The sequence below is a fragment of the Pristiophorus japonicus genome, unplaced genomic scaffold (assembly GCF_044704955.1).
Source record: "Pristiophorus japonicus isolate sPriJap1 unplaced genomic scaffold, sPriJap1.hap1 HAP1_SCAFFOLD_2728, whole genome shotgun sequence".
NCBI classification, from domain to species: Eukaryota; Metazoa; Chordata; class Chondrichthyes; family Pristiophoridae; genus Pristiophorus; species Pristiophorus japonicus.
The window spans coordinates 1-24,823 of NW_027252481.1; the positions used below are offsets into that span (position 1 = coordinate 1).

Below are 24,823 nucleotides of genomic sequence, written 5' to 3' on the forward strand. Positions count from 1 at the left end.
CGGATAAAATCACTTTGATTTCTTTCCGATCTTGCCGCATGCTCTGCTACGAAGGCCGTTTGATTTTTACATACGAAGCATCCAAAACCCATTGCTTATTCACTGCTTAATTCATACGTAGCATTAATCATTTTAAGATGATTTATAAACCTGCTTTATGTATCTTAACCTCTCTTCATGTGAACCTCTCTTTTATATTTAAAAAAAATTACATTTAAAAATTGTTGCCAATTCATGTGTTTTGAATAGCTTTATCCGTATCTGACCTTTTACCTACGACCCCTTGTTGGCAGGTCATGCTGACCCCAACCATGCAAGGTATTATCATGGCTATAGGTAAAGCACGGAATGTGTATGACAGACATGGTCCCGAGGCGGGTTTCTTCAAGGTACACATTCCCTTTATTTCATTCGCTGTGATTGAATGCTGTCTGCTGTTGCATATTATCGCAATATTGAACCCAGCATCGTGCGTTTTATCACAAGGACGTGTAACGGTCTACTCTGATCCAATCCTCTGTAAACCGTTTCTATTGGCTCCCTCCCCCTCATTCTTTTCTTCCTTCTTTACTTCCTCTGCCTCATTTTTTTTTACTCCCTCCGATCTTTCTCTTTTTGTCAGGCCCCCTCATTCCTTCCTTCATTTCGCTCCCTCTATCTCTCTCACTTTTTCAGTCCCTCTTTCATTCCCTCTCACTTCCTTTCTCAATGTTTCTCACCCACTTTTCCTTTACTGACTCTTCCACTTTTTAATCTCTCTTTTTCTCCCACTTTCCCCTCTTCCCTCACTTTGTTCCTTCCCTTGCCCGTGTTCCTCCCCCCCCCCCACCCCGGGCCGTAATTTTGGAGCAATGCCTCTAGCCCAACGACCTGTCTATCAGACGTTTAGTGTAATATATGATCACCCACAATACAATATGTATCTAGCTGTACTGAAGTTATCCTCGTGTAAAGTTGCTGGAAAGGGCTGCGTGTTCCAGGAATGTGCTTTAAACAAATTCTGCCATCTCTTCCTCCAGCACTGATGGTCACGTTTCCCACTCAGTGTTTGGCGGGGGGGCGCTCCAGGATGGTTTCAAAGTGAAAGGGAATGCACGATTTTTGAGTTCATTATTGCTGTTAGATTACGGGTACGTGTTATGCGATATGTTGATTATGACGGTTTGAGGGGGTTTAATAACGCTTCCAAATTTACCCTCCCATCACGCTCCGTGATTCTCCCAACTGCAGCAGCTCTGGCTCAAACTTGGGACGTTCCTGAGATTGAGTAAGGCTGCGGTCTGATCGTGCGGTACACAGAATGGTATCGGGGGCCATGTCTTAACCCTACCCATAATCTAATTTGTGTTTTCTAGTTCCTGTTTTTTTTTCTGCTACTGCTTTTATTCGCGCTTGCATTTGGTTTTTAAATAGAAAGCATGATGAGCACAAAATCTACACACAAGCTGGAAGTTACGAGGTACTTTTATCCCCGCTAAATTGTGAGGCCCTGCAGTTTTAATAGTCCTCTACACACACAAGTGGGCACAGGCACAGAGGTCATAGGGTTACCTGGCCTCTGCCAATGCTGCTTTACACAAGGCTATCAAGATAGATAAGACTTGCATTTCTATAGCGCATTTCACGACCTCCAGGCGTCCCAAAGCGCTTTACAGCCAATTAATTACTTTTGAAGTATAGTCGCTGTTGTAATGTAGGAAACATGGCATCTAATTTGTGCACAGTAAGGCCTCCACAGACAGCAAAGTGGAGCTGAGGCCAAGATCAGATCAGCCATGATCGTATTGAATGGCGGAGCAGGCTCGAGGGGCCGTATGGCCTACTCCTGCCCCTATTTCTTATGTTCTTAATGACCAGGTCATCTGTTTTAGTGATGTTGGCTGAGGGATAAGTTTTGGCCAGGACACCGGGGAAAGCTCCCCTGCTCTTCTTCGATTGGCACCGTGCCACCTTTTACATCCACCGAGGAGGGCAGACTGAGTCTCGATTTATCCTCTCATCCGAAAGACGGCACCTCCGATGGTGCGGTGCTCCCTCAGCGCTGCACTGGGAGCGTCAACCTGCATTTTATGCTCCAGACTCTGGAGTGGGACTTGAACCCACAACCTTCTGACTCAGAGGTGAGAGCTGCCCACTGAGCCACGGCTGACACCTGATGTGGAAGGGCAGCCTGAGCCAGATTGTTCTTCAATTCGCAGTTTTGGCGGAGTGGAGATCTCCACGCTCCACTCCGAACCTCTTCTCCTCTCGACTCACTGATCAGGAATTGGCCAAAGGAGATGGCGGAAAGGAATACACATCCCATTGCTCCATGGACAAGACCCCCCTGTCTCGTGTCTCTGCATCGCACCGCTGAACACCTCGCTTACGCTATAAAACGAGCAGTGTTAGGAGTCACTGGACAAAATCTTAATACAACACACGCACAGTTTGCATTGTGTTTACAACCTCATGGATCAGCATAATAACTCACTTCATCCGAAAATCCTACGGATCTGCATTGAGTTATCCAAAGTCATTTTGCTTATCGATTTTAAAACTTAAAAACCCTTATCGCCACCTGAGAAGCAACCTTTATCGCCAGACCCCGGCTGTATGTAAAACCAAGAAGTGACGCGACAACAAACAAAACCAGCCCAGTACCTCGCAATGAGACATTTATTTATAACCGTCTGTAAAGGGGGCTTGACTGTAGTTAGTTTGTCAGGTGGGGGAAAGGTGGCCAGGGTTCCTATTGCTGATTGCGATCTCCGCTGATTCCCACTGCAAAGTATGTGCTCGTGTGTGTGTGTGTGTGATCACCACATGAAGACGGGCTCGAGCTTGACTGTGATGCCATTCACAGTCGCATAGCTTGCTAGCAGGTAGCTGCTGATGTTCACTAGCCACTTACTTCCAGTGCTAGTGGAACCCGACCCCATGGCAAGAGTCAGTGTCTTCAGGAGAAGAGAGGACTAAACGTCATCGATATGATCAAGTTAAAAATCCACCAATAAACTGTTTCCTTTTCCCCAAAGTAATCTCGTTCGTTTAATTAAGAATATCGTTACTCATGTTCATACCTTCTAACCCGGCATGAAGTTATTGTTCTTTAAATGTATTTGCCAGATTTTTCGTGTTCAAATAGGGCAAAAATTAACTTATGTCCATCATGGCCTCTATAAATCCTCCCTCCCCCTTCAAACTTAAAAGCTGTAAGAATGACGCACAGGATGCTGTTATCAAAATGTTCTATCTAATCAAAGGTTATCTGTCTTGGTTTATATATGTGAACTGCGTGGCTGCTTTTCAGCACGTCGCTTAACCTTATCCCGCTCGCGTCTAACTTCCAGACCAGCAGTTCCACGAAATAGAATTGGTGAGGAATTCTGTTGTCTTTGAGTAAATAGCTTACCTTTTCATCCAGTAATGGCACAGCCCGTGCAGTACTGAGACATGCAGAGCAGGGGGTTACAGTGTCAACCCTTGGTCGACGCTGATCCCATCTCGCCCCCACTGCTCCTGGACAGGAGAAGACAAGCAAAACTACCAGCCAGGGTTCAGACTTGGCTATGGTTCATATCCGTGAAGAATAGTCCGGTCCCACCCACTGTGTGTTGGCACAGGGAGAATGGTTACCTGGGTGTGGTACCAGACAGCTGCTGTGGTGTTTCACGCCTCAACGATTGCTGAATGATGAGGATATCCTAGGGGGAGAGGTGTTACCTTGTGTAATACTGAACGCTGCAGATCAGAAGGATAGCGACAGGGGCACTTGTAAACGTTAGGCCCATTAACAAAACCTCTATAGCTTCTCATTATTCTAGGTTTTGTAGAATCATACAGCACAGAAGGAGGCCATTTGGCCCACCGTTCCTGTGCCGCCTCAGTGAAAGAGCTGTCCATTCAGTCCCACGCCCCCGGCTCTTTCCCATAGCCCCTGCAATTTTCTCCTTTTCAACGATATATCCAATTGCCGTTTGAAAGCCACTGTTGAATCTGCTCCCACCGCCCTTTCAAGCAGCGCGTTCCAGATCATAACTCGCAGCGTAAAACAAATGCTCCTCATCTCCCATATGTTACTGACTTCCTGCCAGTTTCTCCTTATTTACTCTTATCAAAACTCCTCAACGCTGAACATTAAATCTCCCCTCAACCTTCTCTGCTCTAAGGAGAACAATTCCAGCTCTCCAGTCGCTCCACGTAACTGGAGTCCCTCATCCACGGTGCCTCTGCACCTTCTCCAAGGCCTCAAGGTCCTAAAGTATGGTGCCCGGAATTGCACACCCAGAATTTCTGGCAGTACAGTATAATTGGTGCTGCAGTGAGTACCTTATGTTCATGCACTTTAAAACCAGACTCAGAATCTCTTACATTTCCAGAAGTTACCTAAAACACACAAACACAATCTGGCAGAGAGGCAGAGTTAGCAACACAGTCGTGGTTGGTGGGGCTGCCTTTACATAGAATTACAGCCCAGAATTAGGCCATTCAGCCCCACCGCTCCATGCCGGGGTTTATGCTCCACACCAGCCCCCTCCCACCCCTCTTCATCTCACCCCATCACCATATCCTTCTATTCCTTTCTCCCTCATGTGTTTATCCAGCCTCCCCTTAAATGCATCGATACTATTCACCTCAACCCCTCCCTGTGGCAGCGAGTTCCACATTCTCACCACTCTCTGGGTAAAGAGGTTTCTCCTGAATGCCTGATTGGATTTACTAGTGACTTCTAGTTTTGACTTCTAGTTTTGGTCTCCCCCACAAGTGGAAACCCTCATCATCGGCAGTCCCTCAAAACGAGGATGACTTGCTTCCACGCCAAAAAAGGACGAGTTCACAGGTGTTTCAATGAAGGACCCGAACTACATCCTGAAGGGTGGAGATGCCTGTGCCTGGATTTTTTAATGTGTGGTGGCCGTTGGAAACATCTACCCTATCGAAATTTTTCATACTTTTGAAAGCTCTATCAGGTCACCCTTCAGTTTTCTTGACTTCGTGCTGTTAATCTCTACGTGTGACAGAACCTGCTTATCTTTGTGTGTAACCCTGTTCAGCCATAATGGTTCCACCTCGCCGAACTCCCTGTAAAACCCAACCTACACATGTCACAGCACAGTACAAGCATAGTTTGACACCAAGCACACACTCTTCTCCCGCCCCCACTCCCCATCAGTTCTCTCAGGAAGGCACTGACTCTTGTTGGGGTAGAATTGCACTGATGCCTTCCATCACCAAGTCCATGCTCTACATGTGAGCATAGACAGTAAATATTAACACATTATTCCACCGTGGCATCACAACAACGATGAAGAGATTCGATCGGGTAGGTACGGAGAAACTATTTCCTCTGGTGGGACAGGAGTCAGCCATAAGGCTCCTTCGAGCCTGCTCCGCCATTCAATAAGGTCATGACTGATCTTCAACCTCAACTCTATTTTCCCACCCGATCCCCATATCCCTTCATACCCCATGAGTGTAAAAATCTATTTAACTCAGCCTGGAATATATTCAACAACTCTATTTATCTCAGCCTTGAATATCGAGAGGACATAATCTTAAAACTAAAGCTAGGCCATTAAGGCTATTGGAAATCTGGAACTCGCTCCGTCCAAAGGCAATGTGTGCTGGGGTCACTTGAAATTTTCGTGACTGAGATAGATTTTTGTTGGGTAAGGGTATCGAGGGATATAGAGCAGAGAGACGGGTCAGTCGAGTTGAGGTGCAGCTCTGCCATTATCGAATAGAATGGCCTCCTCCTGTTCCCAATCTCTTGCTCAACAGCCACACACTTGCAGTTTCCCGGAGGAATTAATGCATGGTGATCAGGGAGCTGTCCGTGGGTGTGTGGGGCCAGACTGGTTTCAGAGAGTTAACCTGGGACATGGGGCTGAATTTTACCCAGTCTTTATCAATAGAGTCACTTGGGAAGCTAAAAGTCCAAGGTGCATCTACCTGCAGGGGGTTGCCCCGTCCGCCCACACACACTCACTGACTCACACTCACTCACACTCACTCACTCATACACACTCACTCACTCATACACACACACTCACTCATACACACATTCACTCTCGCACACATTCACTCATACACACACTCACTCATACACACACACTCTCGCACACATTCACTCATACACACACTCACTCATACACACACACTCTCGCACACACATTCACTCACACACACACACACTCACTCATACACACACACACATTCACTCATACACACACTCACACACACACACACTCACTCATACACACACACACATTCACACACATTCACACACACACACACACACACACACACACACATTCACACACACATTCACACACACACATACATTCACTCAGACACACTCACTCACATACACACACACTCATACACACACATTCACTCATACACACATTCACTCATACACACATTCACTCATACACACACATTCACTCATACATACACACACACACACACACTCATACACACTCAATCACTCACTCATACTCACTCACACACACACACACACTGACTCATACACTCACACACAAACTGACTCACTCACTCACACTGACTCACTCATACACAATTATACACACACTCACTCACATACACATACACTCACTCTCTCACGCTCTCACACACTCTCACACACTCTCACACACTCTCTCACACTCTCTCACACACTCTCACACACTCTCACACACTCTCACACACTCTCACACACTCTCACACACTCTCACACTCACTCACACACTCTCACACACTCTCACACACTCTCACACACTCTCACACACTCTCACACACTCTCACACACTCTCTCACACACTCTCTCACACACTCTCTCACACACTCTCTCACACACTCTCTCACACACTCTCTCACACATTCTCTCACACACTCTCTCACACACTCTCTCACACACTCTCTCACACACTCTCTCACACACTCTCTCACACACTCTCTCACACACTCTCTCTCACACTCTCTCACACACTCTCTCACACACTCTCTCACACACTCTTTCACACACTCTCTCACACTCTCTCACACTCTCTCACACTCTCTCTCACTCTCTCTCTCACTCTCTCTCACACTCTCTCTCACACTCTCTCTCACACTCTCTCTCACACTCTCTCACACACTCTCTCACACTCTCTCACACACTCTCTCACACTCTCTCACACTCTCTCACACTCTCTCACACTCTCTCACACTCTCTCACACTCTCTCACACTCTCTCACACACTCTCACACACTCTCTCACACACTCTCACACACTCTCACACACTCTCTCACACACACTCTCACTCACACACACTCTCGCGCGCACTGACACTCCGGTGGGATAATCTGCAAGGTGAAATCACAGAATGTAGCGTGCATAGTTCCTTATTGCATTCCAAAAACTGGTCCACCTGCCAGTGCGTAACCCATCCTCAGAAAATAGAAGTATTGGAGTAGCTACACGCTTTGCTTGTGTGTACTGTTTGTGATCGCTTTGAGATGCACATTGAATGCACTTGCATGAATGGCCACAAACCTGGTCTTTAACATCTTTTTACGGGCAAATCCCTGAAATTCAGTCCCTAACGGCAAACCCTTTTTAAGGAGAAATCCAATGGAATCTTTGTTCCAATTATAACACATTGAGTTTTGAGATCCGTGAGTTGATTATACCGACAGCTTTCTGCGGTTCCCCTCTCAGCGGGTGTTTTAAAACGTGTGCTGCAATATCATCTGACAGAACAGCAAAGGGTGGAAATGCCCGAGGCATCTTAGAATGGAGGGGTGAATACTGACACAGCTAATTATCTGGTACTGATCTCTCAACTGGCCTGTACAGTGGAGCGGAGCCAGTGACTTGAAGCGGGATGATTAGTCTGTCCACCCTCCCTTTCTGCCACCGCCTCACAATAGCTGGGGCACAATCCCAGAGAGGCTGCTCTTGCGCATGCTGTCGGTCGCAGAATACCATCGGCAGCGAGCTGGGAGCAAGCCACTGGTCTGCCTCTCTGTCCCGTCAGTTGGGTAGGGGAGGGGGAGAGAAGGCTTGGGAGAACAGACCACTAGAAGAGTGCAATTTGGAGACGGATGAGAGCCCTGTAATTCTGGCAGTAAAGCTTAAGACGTAGGATTTTAGACGGGAAATTTTCTTTCTTTCCTCCCCTCCTGGGAGATGTTGCTGGGCTACGGCAGTAAAGCACCATCCAGTGCCTTGCCAAGTGGCCATCCACCATGGGTGACCCTCGATGGTGAGAGTGGGCAGGCGATGTGCCAGCAGGACACGTCTCTGCGAAGGCTAATCGTGCCCTCGGTCAACTTGTGCGTGAGTCACAGGATAAGTGGTCAGGTTCTGGGAGCCCCAAGTGACTATTCTTTCTCTCTCCCCACCCTTCTGCCATCCATAATCCATTGCCGCTGAGGTGAATTGAAGCACCCCCTATCCATCACCCGAGTGGGAACCAAATCCTTGGACCTTTCTTTCCCCGTCTACGTGGATAGGCTATTTAGCAAGTCAACACGCTGGGCAGAGCTCGCGCCCAAGCTTTAACGATTGACCCGTTTGGGGCCGGGACTAGAGGTGTGCCGTTAGGTAATGGATTTGCTTTAAACCCACGCGGCTTCGGCAGATCTTTGTGGTTCTTTTTATCTTTGAATCTTGCCGCGAATGCCCCACAGGCAGTGGGGGGGAGGGGGGGGGAGGGTGTTGGGGGTCCGCGGTAGCTCGGACCAGTGTCGCCATTGTCTGAATGCATTTGCGGTGGGCTTTTTTTCCCCCCTCCAGGCTTTCACAGCAGAGTACTCGCGTTTGGTCAGGCTGGCCCAGGAAGACACCACGTTGGAGAATGATAACCGGTTGAAACACGTGGTGGTTTACTTCCTGCACAATGAGGCGCCGAAGAAGATCATCGAGAGGACCCTCTTGGAGCAGTTTGCCGATCGCAATCTCAATTTTGACGAACGGTAAAAAGTGATTTATTATTGTCGCTAGAAAAACAAAATAAATGCCTTTTACAACCTCCCGCCGCCAAAGTGCTTCACAGCCAATGAATTACTTCTGAAGTGTAGTCACTTGTTTTTTTTCAGAAACGCGCACAGCAAGCTCCCACAAACAGCAATGTGATCATGACCAGATAATCTGTCTTTATTTGCTCGTGATGGTTGAGGGATAAATATTGGCCAGGGCACTGGGGAGAGCTCCCCTGCTCTTCTTTGAAATAGTGCCATGGGATCTTTTATGGCCACCGAAAGACAGCACCTCCGACAGTGCAGCACTGCCTCAGTACTGGCACTCAGTACTGGAGTGGGTCTCGAACCCACAACCTTCTGACTTGGAGGCAAAAGTGCTGCCACTGAGCCATGGTCAACGCCGAGCGGAGAATGCGGGCAGCGACCCCGCCACCACTCGCGTGCCGAGTGAGTTTATACGGCTGAGAGCGGGAAATCATCCTACAGTCGAGCGAGTCGAAGCTATGCCTGATTCACCATAAAGCTAAACAGACTTGGGACTCGGGCTCCTCGCCCCATTCGTGCCGAGGTAGTTTGAGCTCAGCCATGCAGGGTTGGGATGTTAGTCGGCCTATCGCTGCTGGCCTTGTACTCCAGCAAGCATCAGTCCCATCAGGGGCTGAAAACAGGGGAAAACCTGAATCAAATATTGTGTGTCTCACACCTCCAGCCTGCAAGATGTCTTACTGGCACTAATTCACATTTTTAGTATCATATATTGAACATTGAATTCTATTACATGAGAACTTAAGAAATAGGAGCAGGATTAGGCCCTACAGCCCCTCGAGTCTGCTCCGCCATTCAAGAAGATCATGGCTGATCTTCGACCTCAACTCCACTTTCTGCCCGATCCCCATTTCCTTTGATTCCCCCAAAGTCCAAAAACCAATCGATCTCAGCCTTGAATATACCCAACGACTGAACATCCACAGCTTTCTGGGGTAGAGAATTCCAAAGATTCACAACACTCTGAGTGAAGAAATTCCCCCTCATCTCAGTCTTAAATGGCCTTCCTCTTACCCTGAGACTGTGCCTCCTGGTTCCAGACTCTCCAGCCCGAGGAAACAACCTCTCAGCATCTACCCTGTCAGTCCCCCACAGAATCTTATATGTTTCAATGAGATCACCTCTCATTCTTCTTCACTCCAGAGAGTATGGGCCCAATCTACTCAATCTCTCCTCATAGAGCAGCCCTCTCATCCCATGGATCAATCTAGTGAACCTCCATTGCACCCACCTCCAAGGCAAGTATATCCTTCCTTAGATAAGGAGACCAAAACTGCACAGTACTGCAGGTGTGGTCTCACCGAGGCCCTGTACAATTGTAGCAAGACTTCCTTACTCTTGTACTTCAACCCTTTAGCAATAAAGGCCAACATGCCTTTTGCCTTCCTAATTACTTGCTGTACCTGCATGCTAACTCTCTTTGTTTCCTGTACAAGGAAACCCAAATCTCTCTGAACACCAACATTTAAAAGTTTCTCACCATTTAAAAAGTATTCTGTTTTTCTATTCTTCCTACCAAAGTAAATAACCTCACTTATACTCCATCTGCCACCAATTGGTTTGGAATGCAATACCCCCCCTCACCATCCTTGAGATTTAATCGGACCTCTTCAACTCCTAATGACCTTCCACTGCTGAAAGTTATTTAAATAAAGAACGTCACATTGACAATTATTTATGATTTTTTTTTAAACAAAGAGCTCATTAATTACATTTATCTCTGCTAAATTGCCACTTTAGCGCTTTAGTCGGTCAGCCCATAAAAGGTCTGGCTACTGTGGAGTTGAGCCATACAGACAGACCCAGAAGGTCCCAGGCTCGATCCTCGTCTCTCGTGAGTTAACTGATCTCATGGTGCTGCACTGAGCCCCTGGGTGACACGGCTGAGACATCCAGACAAAGACAGATTTTTTAAAAGTCAGGCAGGATTCCAGCTCTCAATCACAACCCAGTGACTTGTGCTGCAAGGTGTTAAGTGTATGAATATCAAGCTCAGCTGTGACCCTCGATAATGTCCAGACTCATTCATGCACTTGACCCGACATACTGCAGGTGGAAAGGTAAACCAGCCAGATTCAGATGAGGATTTAGAGAGCGCGAGGGGAAAAATCAATCACCACTTCAATCAATATCAACAGGGGCACAGTCTCAGGATAAGGGGTTGGCCATTTAAGGCAGAGATGAGGAGGAATTTCTTCACTCAGAGTTTGGCGAATCTGTGGAATTCTCTTCCCCAGAGGGCTGTGGATGCTCAGTCATTGAGTATATTCAAGGCTGAGATCGCTAGATATTTGCACAAGGTGATCCAGGGGATCGGGTGGGTGAGTGTTGAGGTAGAAGATCAGCCATGATTTTATTGAATGGTGGAGCAGGCTCGAGGGGCCGAATGTCCTACTCCTGCTCCTAATTATGTTCTTTATGTAGATAGACCTGACCTGCAGGCAGTCATAACCGAAATAAATCAGTGTCGGCATGGGTTAGCTGGCAGCACTTCCGTCTCATTGAAGAGGCTGTGGGTTCAAACCCTGCTACAGAATTTGAATACAATCTGGGCTAACACGCCACTGTACTGAGGGTGTGTCGCATTGACCCGAGTGTCATCCACTATGATGAATCATTGAACCCAGGCCTGTTCAGGCGATTCAGATGCATGCTAAAGATCCCATACTATTCACAGAGGGGTGGGGATAAAAAGGAGCAGGGATTTCCTCTGGTGCTATTCCTCAACCAACACCACCGAAAAACAGATTTGTTTTCTTCACACAAAATGACAGGCAGGAAAAGACCAGCTGATCCATCAAGTCTGCCCCACACTCATAATGGCTGGAGTATCATCACGAGTCATTTCATATCCATCCCATCCCCTTGCTCCCCTCTCAGCAGCCATGCAATCTCCTGGGAGAAGTGAAAGAAAGATTTATATAGCACCTTTCACGACCACCCAACGTTTCAAAGCGCTTTACAGCCAATGAAGTACTTTTGGAGTGTAGTCACTGTTGTAATGTGGGAAATGCGGCAGCCAATTTTGGCACAGCAATGAGGTGACCAGATAATCTTATTTGGATAAGTATTGGCCAGGACACCAGGGAGAACCCGAATCCTTAATAGTGGCCATGGGATCTTTGACATCCACCTGAGAGGGCAGACGGGGCCTCGGTTTAACATCTCATCTGAAAGACGGCACCTCCGACAGTGCGGCACTCCCTCAGCACTGCACTGGGAGTGTCAGTGTAGATTTATGTGCTTAAGACCCTGGAGTGGGACTTGAACTCACGACCTTCTGCCTCAGAGGCAGTTGTGCTACCCACTGAGCCACAACTGACACAGTTAAACGGAATAAAGAACTTTGGAAAATTCATCCATCACCCCCTCAGGCAATCGAAAGCAGTTGAGATCACACGGATCAAGTGTTATCTATTATTTCACTTACCTTCGATATGATGCAATCTCTGCCCCAGTCAAGAACCAGCCCAGCTCCGTCTCGAAGACAAAGCAGCAAATCAGCACCCGTCAATACCAGCTGCTATGTTTGCCTACAGAGCAGTAACTGCACTTCTGTAGTATTTCAATTCTAGTAAAGTGCTTTGAGATGTCTCTGAGAGACGTGGTGAAGCATTATACAAATTTTCCCTCTGTTGTTGCCCATTACATCAGCAGTTTGCTTTTTTAAAAATTCATTCGCGGGATGTGGGCGTCGCTGTCAAGGCCGGCATTTATTGCCCATCCCTAATTGCCCTTGAGAAGGTGGTGGTGAGCCGCCGCCTTGAACTGCTGCAGTTCTTTGTAGCAGTTTGAGTAGCTCGCTCAGCGGGTCTGAAATCGCATATAGGCCAGACCGGGTAAAGGTGGCAGATTTCCTTCCCGAAAGAACCAGACCGGTTTTTACGACAATCCAATAGTCTCATGGTCACCATTACTGACACTTGCTTTTTATTCCAGGTTTATTTAATTGAATTTAAATTCCCCAGCTGCCGTGGTGGGATTTGAACTTGTGTCTCCGGATCATTAGTCCAGGCCTCTGGATTACTAGTCCGGTAACATAACCACTATGCTACTGTTCTCGTTTTGAAACTCTCGCTAATTCCACTCCCAATGTGTTTCAGGTGTCGCAGTGTAATGAAAATTGCTCGGGCCAAACTTGAGCTGATCAAACCTAAGGAGGTCAACATGGAGGAGTACGAGGTAAGTGGAACGTGAGGTGACGATGTCGGAAGATGCCCAAAAGGAAAAAGATTCGTAACTCTTGGGTGGAAATCTGCAGTGAAATGGTTTTTATAAATGGCAGCTTTCTCCTGAAGATGTTGACACTTGCTTGGGATACAGTTCGTCTGCACCTCCAGGGCTTGGGCATTCTTAATGTGTGAGCAAGGGCAGTTACATAAGAACATAAGAAATAGGGGCAGGAGTCAGTCATACGGCCCCTCGAGCCTGCTCCGCCATTTAGTACGATCCGATCATGGACTCCGGTCCACTTCCCCGCCCGCTCCCCATTTCCATTGGTGCAGGGGTCTATTATGAGGGGGCATAGTTTTAAGGTGGTTGGTGGAAGCTTTAGGGGGGATTTGAGGGCTTCTTTATGCAGAGGGTTGTGGGGATCTGGAGCTCGCTGCCTGGAAGAGTGGTGGTTGCAGAAACCTTCACCACTTTTAAGAGATGGTTGGATGGGCACTTAAAGTGCAGTAACCGAAGTTGAAAAGATAAGCTAAATAATGAAACGGGCGTTAACACACACCAAGCTTTAGTTTAAAAACTAAACTAGATGTCAGGACGAAGGGAAGGCTGAGGGAAGTACAGTTTTGAGTTCATGGGAAAGATTGAGTTGGAATAAGAGATGTTGCAATGAGTATTTTTTATTCATTCAGAAGATGTGGACGTCGCTGGCAAGGACAGTATTTATTGCCCATCCCTAATTGCCCTCGAGAAGGTGGTGGTGAGCCGCTGCCTTGAACCGCTGCAGTCCGTGTGGTGAAGGTGCTCCCACAGTGCTGTTAGGGAGGGAGTTCCAGGATTCTGACCCAGTGATGATGAAGGAACGGTGATATATTTCCAAGTCAGGATGGTGTGTGACTTGGAGGGGGTGGTGTTCCCATGCGCCTGCTGTTTCTTGTCCTTGTAGGTGGTAGAGGTCGCGGGTTTAGGAGGTTCTGTTCATTTAGACTCTGTCTTTGCAAGAAATAAAGTCTTGCATTTATACAGCGTCTTTCACAAACTTAGGACGTCCCAAAGCGCTTTACAGCCAATTAAGTACTTTTTTGAAGTGTAGACGCTGTTGTAATGTGGGAAACGCAACAGCCAATATGCATGCAGCAAGCTCCCACACTCAGCAATGTGATAATGACCAGATATTCTGTTTTAGTGATGTTGGTTGGTACTAAGGTAGTGCTCCCTTAATGTGCCGAACTCCAGTTTCTAATGAAAATAATCTTACAGGCAGGCTCACTTTGGGCATTTGGCGGAAGGTGTTCGTGGGATGCACTTATAATGCTGAATGTACCTTAATGGCCATGAATATCCAAGGCACCCTGGCTTACTGTGCCGAATGGAAGTGCTGCTTGAGGCTCAGCTGTTTTATTGAGGGGGAGGCAGAGCTTGGAGTCGGGGTGGCCAGCAATGTATGCCTGTAATTGAGGCAACTAGGGTCCAAAGCACAGAGCAACAGAGACATGGTACAAGTGATGGGGACAAACTGAGTGCCTTTTCATCCCTCCTAATGGTAATATAAATTAAATGTGCCTCGATTTCAAAATTCTCATCCTTGTTTAAAAATTCCTTCATGGCCTCGCCCCTCCCTATCTCTGTAATCTCTTTCAGCCTCACAACACCTCAAGATCTCTGCGCACCTCCAATTCTGCCCTCTTGAGCATCCCTGATTATAATCGCTCCACCATTGGTGGCCGTGCCTTCAGCTGCCTGGGCCCCAAGCTCTGGAACGTCCTCCCTAAACCTCGCCCCCTCTACCTTCCTTTCCTCCTTTAAGACGCTCCTTAAAACATACCACTTTAACCAAGCTTTTGGTCATCTATCGTAATTTCTTGTGTGGCTCGGTGTCACATTTTTCTGTCTTATAATACAGCACTCCTGTGAAGCGCCTTAGGACATTTTACTATGTTAAAGGGGCTATATAAATGCAAGTTGTTGTTGTAAATGGTCCAATTTTGATTCTTGGCTTTATAAATAGAGGCAGAGAGTACAAGACCAAAGAAGTTATGGTAAATCACTTTATAAATCACTTGTTAGGCCTCAGCTAGAATTGAGTACAATTCTGGGCACCCCGCTTTAGGAAGAACGTCTAAGCCTTGGAGCGAGTGCGGAGGACAAAACTGTGTTCTCTTTAGAGCAAAGAAGGTTTGGGGAGATTTAATAGAGGTCGGTAACCAGAGGACACAGACTTAAGAAAATTAGCAAAAGAACCAGAGGGGGAGATGAGGAGAATGTTTTTACGCAGTGATTTGTTGTGATCTGGAACGCGCTGCCTGAAAGGGCGGTGGGAGCAGACTCGATCGTAAATTTCAAAAGAGAATTGGACATATACTTGAAAAGGAGAAATTTGCAGAGTTATAGGGAGAGAGCAGGGGGGAGTGGGACTAATTGGATAGGTCTTTCACCGAGGCGGCACAGGCTTGATAGGCCCAATGGCCTATACGATTGTACAAAACCTAGAATAATGAGAAGCTGTAGAGGTTTTGTTAATGGGCCTAACGTTTACAAGTGCCTCTGTCGCTATCCTTCTGATCTGTAGCGTTCAGTATTACACAAGGTAACACCTTTATCCTCTAGGATATCCTCCTCATCATTCAGCAATCGTTAAGGCTTGTAACACCCGTCAGGTACCACATCCCCAGGTAGCCATTCTCCAACACAGAGTGGGCGGGGCCATAAGAACATAGAACAGGAGTAGGCCATCTAGCCCCTCGAGCCTGCTCCGCCATTCAACAAGATCATGGCTGATCTGGCCGTGGACTCAGCTCCACTTACCCGCCCACTCCCCATAACCCTTAATTCCCTTATTGGTTAAAAATCTATCTATTTGTGATTTGAATACATTCAATGAGCTAGCCTCAACTGCTTCCTTGGGCAGAGAATTCCAACCCTCTGGGAGAAGAAATTCCTTCTCAACTCGGTTTTAAATTGGTTCCCCTGTATTTTGAGGCTGTGCCCCCTAGTTCTAGTCTCCCCGACCAGTGGAAACAACCTCTCTGCCTCTATCTTGTCTATTCTTCACCGATCACAGCCCATGGGGAAAGAGCGGGGTGGGGGGGTGGGGGGGAGGTGGTTGGACAAATTGGATCACTCTATCAAAGAGCCGGCACAGGAACAATGGGCCTAATGGCCTCCTCCTGTGCTATATGATTCTATCACAAGGTATGCCTGGCAGATTCCATGTGATAATGTCTTTCCACAACAAAATTATTGTCGCAGGTTACACTAAGTCCTCATGATTGGCATACACAGACTGAACAATCACTGGAGACTGGAACTGTCGGCTTTCAAATGCTCCCCCACCCCCCCCCCCTCCTGCCGAGCCTGTAACTTTCCATTTGCAGCATTTGTTGCGTGTGCAGGAAGCATTTGATTTGGGTTCCATTCCAGTAACCAGCCTCACCATTGGAAAGCTTCCATCAGAGTCGGGCCCTGAGAAATAATGGCAGGAAATTATCCCTATGCCACTTTCTGTTTAGTTTGTTGTGTAAATAAATTGGAACCAACTTTTTCAGCACCCCGTAGTTGGTTTCAACAGATCCGATGTGCATGACCAAGTTCGCTGGGTGTGGCTTACACTGCAGCAAGGAAGCAAGGACGTCTGGCAAAATCGCAGTAAATCTTTCCCAACAGATTTATTTGTCGAATGCCCACTGTTACTTAAGGCTTCACTTAGCCAGATGGCACTATGTGTCAGCCTCGCCCATGTGAGTCAGAAGGCTGTGAGTTCAGTTCCTCACTCCAGATGCTTGAGCACATAATCTAGGCTGATACTCCCAGTGCGGTACTGAGGGAGCGCTGCTCTGTCGGGGGGGCAGTACTGAGGGAGTGCTGCTCTGTCGGAGGGGCAGTACTGAGGGAGTGCTGCTCTGTCGGAGGGGCAGTACTGAGGGAGCGCTGCTCTGTCGGAGGGGCAGTACTGAGGGAGCGCTGCTCTATCGGAGGGGCAGTACTGAGGGAGCGCTGCTCTATCGGGGGCGCCGTATTGTGGTTGAGAAGTTAAACCGAGGCCTCTTCTGCCTTCTCGGGTGGATGTAAAAGATTCTATGCCTCTATTTTAAAGAAGAGCCAGGGAGTTATCCTTGGTGTCCTGGCCAATATTTATTCCTCAACCATCATCACGAAAGCAGTTTAATTGATCGATTGGAGGATAGCTAATGTAACCCTGCTATTTAGGAAAGGACAGAGAGATAAAACGGGGAACTACAGACCAATTAGCCTGACGTCAGTAGTAGGGAAAATGCTAGAATCTATTATTAATGACGTGGTAACAGGGTACTTGGAAAATAATAATAGGATTGGGCAGAGTCAACACTGATAGATAAGGGGGAGCCAGTGGATGTGTATTTGGATTTTCAGAAAGCATTCGATAAGGTGCCACACCAGAGTTAATAAACAAAATTAGGGCTCATGGGATTGGGGTAATATACTAGCATGGATTAAGGATTGGTTAATGGACAGAAAACAGAGAGTAGGAATAAACGGGCTATTTTCAGGTTGGCAGGCTGTAACTAGTGGGGTACCGCAAGGATCAGTGCTTGGGCCCCAGCTTTTCACAATCTATATCAGGGGACCAAATGTGATATATCCAAGTTTGCTGACGATAGAAAGCTAGGTGGGAATGTAAGTTGTGAGGAGGATGCAAAGAGGCTTCAAGGGGATATAGACAGGCTAAGTGAGTGGGCAAGAACATGGCAAATGGAATATAATGTGGAGAAATGTGACGTTATCCACTTTGGTAGGAAAAATAGAACAGCAGAGTATTTTTTAAATGGTGAGAGATTAGGAAATGTTGGTGTTCAGAGGAACCTGGGTGTCCTTGTACACCAATCACTGAAAGTTAACATGCAGGTACAGCAAGCAATTAGAAAAGCAAATGGAATATTGGCTTTTATTATAAGAGGATTTGAGCATATGAGTAAAGACCATTTATTGCAATTATATAGGGCCCTAGTGAGACCGCACCTGGAGTATTGTGTACAGTTTGGGTCTCCTTACCTAAGGAAGGATATACTTGCCATAGAGAGAGTGTAACGAAGGTTCACCAGACTGATTCCTGGGATGGGGAGATTGTCCTATGAGGAGAGATTGAGACTAGGCCTATGTTCCCCATAGAGTTTAGAAGAATGAGAGGTGATCTCATTGAAACGTACAAAATTCTTACAGGGTTTGAAGGGGTAGATGCAGGGAGGATGTTTCCCCTGGCTGGAGGGTTTAGAACCAGGGATCACAGTCTCAGAATAAGCGGTTGGCCATTTAGGATTGAGATGAGAAACTTCTTCACTCAGAGGGTGGTGAATCTTTGGAATTCTCTACCCCAGAGGGCTGTGAGGGCTTAGTGTTTGAGTGTATTCAAGATAGTGATTGATAGATTTTTGGATATTAAGGGAATCAAGGGATATGGCGATAGTGCAGGAAAGTGGAGTTGAGGTAGAAGATCAGCCATGCTCTTATTGAAAGGCAGAGCAGGCTTAAGGGGCCGAATGGCCTACTCCAGCTCCTAATTCTTATGTTATGTTCTTATTTTTATCATTGCCGTGTGTGGGAGCTTGCTGTGTGCAAATTGGCTGCCGTGTTTCCTACATTACAACAGTCACTACACTTCATTGTGTAGTGCTTCATTGGCTGTGAAGTGCTTTGAGACACCCTGAGGCATTATATAAATGCAGGTCTTTCTTGTAAAGTTTTACTTTGCAAAAGAAGGCCATTTATTTCATCGTGCCCTGTGCCAGCTCCTTCAAAGAGCTATCCAACTAGTTCCACTCCCCCTGCTCTTTCCCCATCATTATTGGTGAGAAGATTATCATGGGACTAGCGAGGACAGTTGGCAATTAGGGCTTTGAAGGAAAGGTGTTCAAAGGAGATAGTGGTGCTGGAGGAGCAAGGAAGGATTTAGTTTGAACCCGGCGATGAGAGGCTCAGTGATTAGGTGGGCGATAAGAACATAAGAATTAGGAGCAATAGACCATTCGGCCCCTCGAGCCTGCTCCGCCATTCAATAAGATCATGGCTGATCTTCTACCTCAACTCCTCCTTTGCGCACTATCCCCATGTCCCTTGATTCAATTAGTATCCAAAATGTTTTGCAATGCCTAGGCAGTTGTCGAGAGGGGGTGGGGAGGGGGGGGGGCGGTGGAGAATGCAGTGAAAAGCCACCACTGTAGACAGAAAAGTGTGCTGGTCCGACAGATGTAGCAGTGAAAACTGCTTGAAAACACAGTCCCACAAGAATTGGCTTTGGGACTGCTGTTTAAAACTATTTTCAATAGTGACTGGAAGCAGAGAATATTGCCCATGAATTCAAGACAGAAAGAAACTTGCATTAATATAATGCTTTTCACACCCTGGGGACAGCCTAAAGCCCTTTCCAGCTAATTCCTGAGTTTGTGAGCAGCCAGTAGCCAATGATGATGGCCAGTGGGCAATAATCCGATGGAATCCTGACCGTCTGGGTCACTGTGTGGAGAGGTATCGGATGGAGTTCAATGCAGGAAGCGTAAAGTCACGAGATTAGCACAATCGAAGAATGCGCAGTACACATTAAATGGTACCGTGCTTGAGGCGAAGCAGCAGGGTGGAGTTCTGATGGGCATACCGTTGAAGTCATTGTTTCGGTGGCCACAGATGCTCGGTAAAACCTCATGTTGTCGTGTACGGCTCGGGTTCGTGGTTTATAAGCCGAAGGAGGTGATTTTGAAATTGTGTCTGGTGTGGTGAGACATCTGGATTACTGTGTTTGCGTTTAGTCTCCATGTTAACAATTCCATTGTAGCAGAAACACTGTTGAGTTTGAGTGTTACACAAGGTCTCAAAACATACTATCCAATTAAAAAATGTTCCTTCTGTAAAGTGAGCTAATGTCTGAACATTTATCAATATTTCAGTTTGTGGCCCCTTCATCCCAGGGGCTTGGGTTTGACCCAGCCCCGAATGATAGGATAGAATCTTAGAATGGTATAGCACAGAAGGAGGCCATTTTGGCCCATCGACTCTACACTGGCTCTTTCACAGAGCAATCCAGTTAGCCTCACTCTTTCCCCTTATCACTGCAATTTTTTCACCTTTAAGCATTTCCCTTTTGAAGGCATCTGTATTCCAAATCCTAACCACTTGTGTAAAAAAAATTTTCCTCACGTAGCCTCTGGTTGGTTTGCCAATCATCTTAAATCTGTGCCCTTTGGTTATTGACTTCAGCCATTGGAAATTTTCTCTCTCAAAACCCTTTCATGTTATTAAACACCTCTATCAAATCTCCTCTTGGCCTTCTCTGCTCCACAGAGAACAAGCCCAGCTTCTCCAGTCTGTCCACGTAACTGTAATTCCTCATCCCTGGACCCATTCTGGTAAATCTCTTCTGCACCCTCTCCTGAAGTCTGGTGCCCAGAGTTGGACACAGTACTCCAGCTGGAGGTGAACTGGTGTTTTATCTGCTGGTCATAATACAAACTGGAGTTTAGGACAATCTGTCACTACATTAGCAGTCTTCCTCATAGGTTGCAGAGTGTAGAGAGAGCTGTCATCTACTTCTAACTGAGCTGAGAGTACTCGATACTACGAAAGATAGAGCAAGTTTACATTTATGTAGCCCAGTTCAGGACGTCCCAAAGCACGTCAAAGCCAGTGAAGTACTTTTGGAGTGTAGTCACTGTTGCAGTGTCGGAAACGCGGCCTTCAATTACCACACAGTAAGGTCCCACAGGCAGCAACTGGTCAGATCTTCTGTTTTAATCGTGTATCTGAAAGTGGACGGTGCTCCATTTCTCAGTGTGAACATTTATCACTTTCATCAGCAGAAAATTTATAAATAAAAGTCATTTTTTTTGCTGGCTTTAGTTTGAGGAAGTCCGTTGAATTCGAGTTGCTTGCCCCATTTATGTCGAATTTACAAAATAGTAATGCTGCTAATAAATGTTGGTGGGAGTTTGTGCATTTGTTGAATGGCCAGTGCCTGACCCTTTGATTCATTCTGTGTGACAACATTGAGGCCGTTCCCCGAATGTATACAATTCCATTTTGTATCTCGCAGAAAAATGTATTGCTGTGTATAGCAGTGCCGAAGATACAGCCCTTCCATTCCCAGTCGGTGCTGAGTTAGCTGATATCAGCCAAGGCTACCGTTTAGATGCTCTAATTGGCCACTGAGTGGCGAATCAGATGGTGTTCTTGCTCCAGAGAGCAATCCAGTGCCCGTGCAGGAAAGTACTTGAATGGGCAATTGGTGAGGGGGCTCAGGCGTGATGCCCTCCATGTTGAATAGCCGGCACTGTCTAAATCTGACATGCAAAATTCCCAGTTCGGTGAGATGTCTCTCTGATAATCTAGCAAGAAAATATATGGTTGATTTTACCTCTGTGATTCCTGATCTGTGCTAAATTAGTGGGTCAGATCAGAGTAGCAAGGCAGAAAGGCTACAGTTAGACTCAATCCCTTCCCTGCTCACCACCCCACCCCCCCCCCCACCCCTCCCCGGCTGCCTTCAGAACTGGGGTGATGAAACCAAGTTCCCTATCCTGATCACTTTCAACTGACTCAACCACAACTTGCATTTAAATAGCGCCTTTAACATCCTAAGGTGCTTCAAAGGAAAGTAATCAGATAAAAATTGACACCGAGCCAAAGTCAGGGCTATTAGGACTCTTTGCTTAAAGAGGTAGATTTTAAGAAGCCTCTTAAAGGACGAGAGAGAAGTGGGGAGACCAAAAGGTGAAGGGAGGGAATTCTCGAGAGTCGGGCCCAGACAGGTGAAGGCACGGCCCAAGGAAGTGCGGGGGGGGGATGCACAAGAGGACGTCTGCTGCCAAGTGTGAGCTTGTGGGTATCGGGCGAGGGCAGGTTCCAACTCCTAGTCCATTCGGTTTATGCTGACTATCTGGGCTCCAGACAAATGGTCACTTGGACAATGTGCAGGTGGCATCATGGAGTCCTACTCCCAACAATGAGGGGCAGCGGTGTGGGGGAGAACTGCAGGGGCCCGTGATACTTGCATGTTAAGTAACCCACTGCCCCACTGTGTTCTGCATTTGTTACAGAGGTGGCACCATGAATACCGAACGTTTCGAGAGATCACCGTTTGTATTATGATTGGCCTGGAGCTATTTGAGAAGAAAAGGTAAGACGGGGCTGGTGTAAGTGTACCCTGATTTTATTGTGAAGCTTTGCATTTTTTTCATTCCACTCTCTTTTCACCCACCGGACTAAAAAGACAAACTAATTTGCATCCGATTACTAAGAATTTCCACCATCAGTGTTGTTTTTTGCGAATGCATGAAATGGCGTTGTTCATACTGCTGTGTTTTAAATTCTGCTCATTCCTCTAGGTGGCATATGTTCCCCTCTCTCCTCTCCACAGGCCTGTTGAGACAGAGCTTTAGCGGTTGCATCCCTCTGCTTGAGTTAAGGCAGTAACCCGGCCAGAGAATTGTCTGATCTGCCTGACAGCAGCAGTCGACAGCCACTGCATTAATCCTGCAACACAGTAGATAAAAGCCATACGTGCAGCTCCCCCAGTGTTTCAGTTGGTAAATGGACCGTGTAACTGATCGATGCACAAAGGACTTGTATTTATATAGCGCCTTTCATGACCTGATGTACCAAGCGCTTCACAGCCGATGAAGTACTTTCGAAGTGTAGTCACTGTTGTAATAAAGAAAGAAAGACTCGGATTTATATAGCGCCTTTCTCGACCACCGGAGGTCCCAAAGCGCTTTACAATCAATGAAGTAATTTTGGAGTGTAGTCACTGTTGTAATGTGGGAAATGCAGCAGCTAGATTGCGCACAGCAAGCTCCCACAGACAGCAACGTAATAAGGATCAGATAATCTGTTTTTTATGTTATGTTGATTAAGGGATAAATATTGTTCAGGACTCCGGGGATAACTCGCCTGCTCTTCTTCGAAATAGTGCCATGGGATCTTTTACGTCCACTTGGGAGGGAAGACGGGTCCTCTGTTTAATATCTCATCCGAGAGGCAGCACCTCCGACAGTGCAGCACTCCCTCAGCACTGCACTGGAGTGTCAGCATAGATTTTTTTTTTTTGTGCTCAAATCCCTGGAGTGGAATTTCACGGCAGACAATTTGTGCACAGCCAGGTTCCACAAACAGCCATGGAATAACAATCTGATCATCTAGTTTTTAATGTTGGTTGAGAGATAAATATTGGCCCGTAGTACAGGGGAGAACTCCCCTGCTCTTCTTCAAAATAGTGTCATGGGATCTACCCGAGAGGGCAAGTCTCTGGAGTGGGACTTGAACCCAAAGCTTCTGACCAATGGCTTCCTTTCCTGGTCTGTGCTGGCTGAACTAATCTCAGTCAGGACAGCAGTGAGGTCTCAGCATCCCTTAGCCAGAGAGGGGGAATATATGTTGCATAGACTAGGCTTGTATTGCCTTTAATATAGAAGATTAAGGTGTTTAAGATGATTAGGAGATTTATTGGGATAAAGAGAGAGAGAAACTATTTTCTCTGGTGAGGGGAGTCCAGAACAACGGAGCATTACCTTAAAGTTAGAGCCTTCCTGACCCATCCTGGCGGTGGTGTTTAGCTGCACGCCCACGATCTTTGTCTGGTGGCTGCAGGACCAAGAGGTAGAGCAGTATTTGCAGCAGAGTAGACTAGGGCCACTGTTGCGGTGCCAAGTGTTCTGGCTGTGTTTTCCCCCCCTGCCCGTGACGTTACAGTTTCCGCACCAGTTTCACCCTGGTGTTTAGGTTGTGGTTGGTGTGATGTGGGCGAGTGGTTAGAGTCCTGTCCAGGGTGACGCCCAGGTAGTTGACGACAGCCTACATGTGGTCCTTCCTGTGCTGGCTCACCGAGAACTCGCCAACTAGCGTCATCAAGAAGACGGCCGAACGCCCAAAGGTGGCCTCCTGGTCTGAGTAACGTTGAGTAAGAACTGGATTGGTCTTGACTATAGTCCAGTCAGCTGCCCACACTCACTGACTGGTCCCACCAGTGAAGGATGTTACCTTGGCTGAAGAGCCAAGAGGGCTGCCTTTTCCTGTGGAATTGCCTCCCCAGCAAGGAGTTTTTGTAAAATTAGTTCACCTTGGGTGTCACCTTGTCTTGGGAAGGTGGTGGTGAGCCGCCATTTCAGAGGGCAGTTAAGAATCAACCTGGAGTCACATAGAGGCCAGGCCAGAATGGCAGATTTCCTTCCCTAAAGAACATTAGTGAAGGAGATGGGTTTTTAACGACACTCTGGTAGTTTCATGGTCACCATAACTGACACCAGATTTATTTAACTGAATTTAAATTCCCCAGCTGCCGTGGGGTGGGATTTGAACTCATGTCTCTGGATAATCAGTTCAGAGCTCTGGATCACTAGTCCGGTAACATAATCACTGTGCTACCCTCCGCCTGGGTTTGTTCAGAAAGCTCCAGGGATAGAAGGGAGCATTTAGGAGAAAGGAAAGGACGAGCTTAAGTTTTAAAACAAAAAATTAAAAAAATTATTGTTTACATTCTTTCATCTGTGACGGTTTCAAAAGTTCTTCTGAAACCCTTTCCAATTTTTTTCAAAGCCGTTAGAACTGCGATTTAATAACTTCAGTATTTTTTTGCCAATTATCTGTCTTTTTAAGAGAATCGTGCAAAGTCACTGGCAATCCGGCTCTCGGTATCTGGATC

At 46.8% G+C, this 24,823-nt stretch overlaps 1 protein-coding gene across 1 annotated transcript; it reads left to right on the top strand.

Annotated features, from left to right (window-relative positions):
- Positions 1–249: 249 nt before the first annotated feature.
- LOC139247596 (ubiquitin carboxyl-terminal hydrolase 28-like) lies at positions 250–22,303 on the top strand (the record flags this gene model as incomplete). The annotated part of the gene is made up of 4 exons (XM_070871675.1): positions 250–389; positions 8,765–8,943; positions 13,098–13,176; positions 22,224–22,303. Coding segments are annotated over 4 exons (478 nt in total), but the record flags the coding sequence as incomplete, so codon positions are not given.
- Positions 22,304–24,823: the final 2,520 nt, after the last annotated feature.